The 5,145-nt window shown below is 35.7% G+C and overlaps 1 protein-coding gene across 1 annotated transcript in view; it reads right to left on the reverse strand.

The window, feature by feature from the left end:
- Positions 1-1,430: 1,430 nt before the first annotated feature.
- Positions 1,431-5,145, reverse strand: part of LOC107750520 (ras-related protein Rab-8B) — a 7,788-nt gene continuing 4,073 nt past the window's right edge. Inside the window, exons 3-8 of the mRNA XM_016565936.1 lie at positions 4,288-4,348; positions 4,114-4,191; positions 3,942-4,031; positions 3,733-3,798; positions 3,548-3,598; positions 1,431-3,341 (exon numbers count right to left, since the gene is read on the reverse strand). Coding sequence (XP_016421422.1) covers positions 3,249-3,341; positions 3,548-3,598; positions 3,733-3,798; positions 3,942-4,031; positions 4,114-4,191; positions 4,288-4,348 — 439 coding nt within the window. The 3' untranslated portion in view covers positions 1,431-3,248. The remainder of the gene's footprint in view (positions 3,342-3,547; positions 3,599-3,732; positions 3,799-3,941; positions 4,032-4,113; positions 4,192-4,287; positions 4,349-5,145) is intronic.

Genomic DNA, 5,145 nt, shown 5'->3' on the forward strand with positions numbered 1-5,145 from the left:
GTCTGGTGCTGTGTTTGCGTGTGGACGAACGGCCTAACCGCGTAGAAAAAGCTGCGATTTTAAAAATAACCGCGTTCGTGTGGACAGGGCCTTAGAAACGGGTTTCAAAGTGCAAGTTTTTGAAAACGCCACCGTTATCGTTTCCGTGTAAACACCCAAAACGGGAGTCTTTGAAAACGGTGACGTCATGCGCGTGCGTAGTACCTGTCGATTTTAAAGGCAAGCACGAACAAACATATACAACAATGGCAGAGTACACGGTACTGTTGTTGCTGCTCAAGAGTTTCTGAAGAAGCTGCTCAACGTTTCTTCAGCAAAGTGTGGATTTACTTCACCAATATTACAACCAACAGCGGAGACACATCATATACAACATAAAATCGTCACTTCTCTACAGGTACTGTTTACTAGCAAGGTGACAGCATTTTAAAAATAACCGCGTTCGTGTGGACAGGGCCTTAGAAACGGGTTTCAAAGTGCAAGTTTTTGAAAACGCCACCGTTATCGTTTCCGTGTAAACACCCTACAGGTACTGTTTACTAACAAGGTGACAGCGCCAACTACTGGCCTGGCATACGTAATACAGCGTTTTTGGCCGTTTTCGCGGATATGTGTAAACGCTAATCGTTTTGAAAACGTTGTCGTGTATACCGTGTAAACTTTTTAAAAACACAAGGGAAAAACGTTTCCGTTTTTGACTACATCGTTGTCGTGTAAACGTAGCCTTAGCTAGCTAGCAGGCATATTTCATACATTTATATTAATGAGGTATGTAATTTTAATGCTAAAACATGGTATGCAAAAAGGGAAATCAGGGACTACCTCTGTGCTGTAGATATTAACTATCCCATTTTTTCAAAATAAAGGGAAATTTAACTTCAGTTATGCTGTTTATTACTCAACAACTAAACATATTTCCTAATAATATTATATTATATAAATTATATATGATTTCATATGGTAAAGCATCATAAAGAATAAATCAGGCACTTGTAAATAACTTATAAAAGATATTTTAATTTTTACATAATCAGTTAACTCTGACATTACAGTGCAGACAAGAAAATCAAAGAAGACATGTTATAAAATAGGACATAAAAGCTTGCATTGAATGGTCAGTAAGACTTTATGCTCATATGGGAGGCTGAGTGCTGTCACGGTTTCATTGAAAAATATGCAAATGTGCCTGCATGCATATTCAGAACTTGACTACTGGGTCATTAAAGGGATAGTTCACCCGAAAATGATAATTCTGTCATCATTTGCCCACCTTCATGTTGTTTCAAACCTGTATGACTTTCTACAGAACGCAAATCAGTATATTTTAAAGAACGTTTTAACCAAATCATTGACTTCCATTTTATGGACAAAAACACACACATTTCTCATTCCAAAAATACTTACTTTTATGTTCCACAGAACAAAGAAAGCAGGGTTTGAACTGACATGAGGGTGAGTTAATGAAGTTTTATTTCTGGGTGAACTGTCACTTTAAGTGGAAATGGCACACCTCACCAGCACGAGCAGGGGTTCTTTCAAACAGATGCACAATGCCAATAGAACTCAAGCAATCGTACACCCTTAAACATAAACAGTAGAATCAATCATTCATTCGGAGTAACTTAGGTGAATTCTGAAATATCTAGGTTGATTCTCAACATTTCAGTTTGTTCTAAATTTGTAGCAGGCCCACATGGAATCTGTACATGGAAAGATCTGCAGATTTACACAGAATTGGAACATTTCTCATACACTAAGGTAATAAGAGTTTAGTACTCTCAGCTCTGGTTAACAATGTTTAAATGTAAAATTCCATGTCTTTTTCCCCCACAGAATCAGTGATAAAAGTCTGCAAATTTCACATGGGCCTGGTATTAGCCCAATAAGCTCAAACGACACTTGAACACATTCAAGCTATTACTATCTTGCACTCTTTTTTTTAAGTGGCTGACTTTACAGGCGGGACTTTAAGTGGTTTATGAAGTGAGGAGGTTCTACAAGAGACCCACACACACAAATAACAGTGCATGACCTCAAAAAAAAAAAGATACTGTTGTAGTTGTGCTGTAAACACTACACGACTTCACACTCATAAGAGTCTTATAAAAGGGGAAATTACAAAAGACAACGTACAGAATACTGTGACAACATTTAAATGAGTTAAAAAAATAAGTATTAACAAATAAATCAATCTCACATAAGCACAGGTTAACATGCTTTAGGTGCTTCATATGCAGTGGTGAGTAAAAGATGCTTACGTCGATAAGAGTATAAAAATATAATACCATTAGTAAATATAATACTGTGTATACTAATATACAGGGCCTAGCTGGCTGCTGCTTCAACAAGCATTAGGAAATGGGTCCTAGCTCTCTCTTTATTCTTTTGTCTTTCTCTTTCATGCTCAATATATATGAGAGATTACAACCAAAAATGAAAGAAAAAGGAGAAATTTTGATTGCTAGTATCCATCACAGTTTCGATTTCTTTTTACTTTGGTCTCTGTTGCAGTTAAAGTTAATGACATAAAGTCAGGGAAAGGGGGAAGACTAAGACCTGTGGAACATTGCCTTCTATTCCACAGTTTATTGCGGCTTTGGAACAGTAACTAAAAACACAATTAAGTACATATAAAATGGGTGACTTTAAATATAACAAAACATAACATTCAACAATAACAAAAATTATATATATATATATATATATATATTGCATGTCCTTCAGTTTGACCAATATTTAACTGTCAAACCTTCAGGTTCTTCAGTTGCTACTTTAGGTCCACAGTCTTTATTGCCAAAAACTGCATAATAGCAGGAGTTCGATATACTGTAATCTCTTCATAAATTTTCCTTCATTAAATGGTGCTTTAATAAACCATTTAAAATCAATGTGACTATAAATTGACTATATGTAATTAATTATTTTAAAGATTAAAAAAAAGGTTCCCAAAATTCAAATTAGGCTTCACTAAATTGGGACTGATCCAGGGGGCTAAGGGGTAGGTAGATGGATATTTTGCCTTAAAAGGAACGTTTTGGGAACAGCGCAATAGTCCTTTATCTAGCACACTCTCTTCAGGTCTTCAATGCGTACAGATGAGGCAGGCTAAAGTCCAGAGCTCTCAGCAGCAGCTAACAGCTGAAAGTCCAGTGGTACTGTAAACCCTCACACAAACACACAAACGCGCACGCCAAACACACATAGAGAAGTGAAATCATTCACACACTGAGGCTGCAGAAGTTGCCGGGTTAGAGCAGAGTGCAGCGGAAGAAGCTTGGCTTCTTGGATCGACTCTCTGTGATTTTCACTGCTCCTCCTCCTCCCGAAGGGTTATTCTCATTCTAAACACAAAGATCCATTCAGCATTAGTGTTAGACATAAACCCACATTTTACAGTTCTTTTGAACAGAATAAAGAAATTTCAATAATATTAACATCATATATTTCTATATTTGAGTCAGTGAGTAGTACTAAGCATTTTCTTAACCATTTTCTGAGATTCAGGATAATAAACATTTTCTACATGATTGTAATATTTCATTCTCACCATTTTTCTGTTTAATCTGGTCATGATGTGCCTAGCAAGAGTGACAAAAGCCTAGCATTGAAGAAAAACATGCCACTAGATTAGATCAGTAAAAAATGCAAATCTTGTTCAAATATATTAATCAATATTAGATAACTAATTCTTTCCAAAAAAAAGACTGATTTTAACAAGAGAATTTCCCCCACCTCTTCAACATTTGTGCTAGATTTTGCACTTGTTTCCAAGAACTTGATTCCATAATCAATAGCTAGCTGTAGCAGAAAAAAAGTGAAATGTTTAAATAAACACATCAGCATTTTTACATACTAGCTTGTTCTGGCTTGTTTCTGGACCAAGATTTGCTTCATAAAATAGATTTTCAGTCATTTGAAAAATATTTTTTAATGATACATACCTTTTCCCCTCTTTCTTTTGAAACTTGCCTCTTATCATTCATGTCACATTTGTTACCCAATATCATCCGTTCCACATCTGATGATGCATGCTGATAAAACAGACAAGAGGGGAAATGAATCTCACTTAAAATTGATGAAGTGAAAACTTCATGCATTAGGTCTGTTTCTCACCTCTTCAATGTTCCTGATCCAGTTCTTGATGTTGTCAAATGATTTCTCATTTGTGATATCGTACACCAGCATAATTCCCTGTGAAAATGACAGAAAAGAAACACATAGATTAGGAAATGTAACCGGTGCAGAAGCATATTTAGCATTATTTGCTCAAGAGAATAAGACCATTACCATTGCTCCTCTATAATATGCAGTGGTGATGGTTCTGAACCTCTCCTGTCCGGCTGTATCCCTTTATGGCAAATTTTAAAAAACACATTTAAAATATTGTTTGTACTAGTGCTGTCAAATGATTAATCGCGATTAATCGCATCCAAAATAAAAGGTTTTGTTCACATAATATATGTGTGTGTACTGTGTATATTTATTATGTATATATATAAATACACACACATGCAGTATATATTTAGAAAATATTTACATGTATACATTTATATTATTTATACAAAAATCCCCGAAATTTTCACAAAAAATCCGATTTACGATTTAAATCGATTTTTCCCTAGTCATAAATAGCATGTCTTTTTATCAATCTGTCATCCCTGATATGTGCAATGCAAAAGGGGTCATCATTCTTTATCATTTACCAGTCAAATTTGTAACTGAGATTTGTAAGATGATTTGTAAGAAATTTGTAATTTGTAAGATGATTTAAAAAAAAAAAGCAGGATTACCTTAATGCTGGAAAGACCTTTATCTAACCATCCAAGTGCACATTCGGCGTTAAGAGCTGTTAAGATTAAAACTGGCAACTCCGCAGTGAGTTAGTGTCATGGACGTAGGACAGAGCAAGTGTAAATATCTTTTCTAGTCTATATTTCCATCTTGTAATGCCGCTGTTTTAGGTATTTTTTTTATATAAATTATTTGTAATAGAGCAGACACTGTCTGACCTACAGTTCGTCATAAATAGAACGAGGCATCGGTTTACTGATGGGGATCGTGTCGTGTCGTGTCGCGTCGCGTCGCATCCAGTGTGGACAACATCACTGGGTTCTATTGTCTTTTGTCGGATCGCGCCACTCGCGT

Source organism: Sinocyclocheilus rhinocerous, unplaced genomic scaffold, assembly GCF_001515625.1.
Source record: "Sinocyclocheilus rhinocerous isolate Xijiao unplaced genomic scaffold, SAMN03320098_v1.1 scaffold19, whole genome shotgun sequence".
NCBI classification, from domain to species: Eukaryota; Metazoa; Chordata; class Actinopteri; order Cypriniformes; family Cyprinidae; genus Sinocyclocheilus; species Sinocyclocheilus rhinocerous.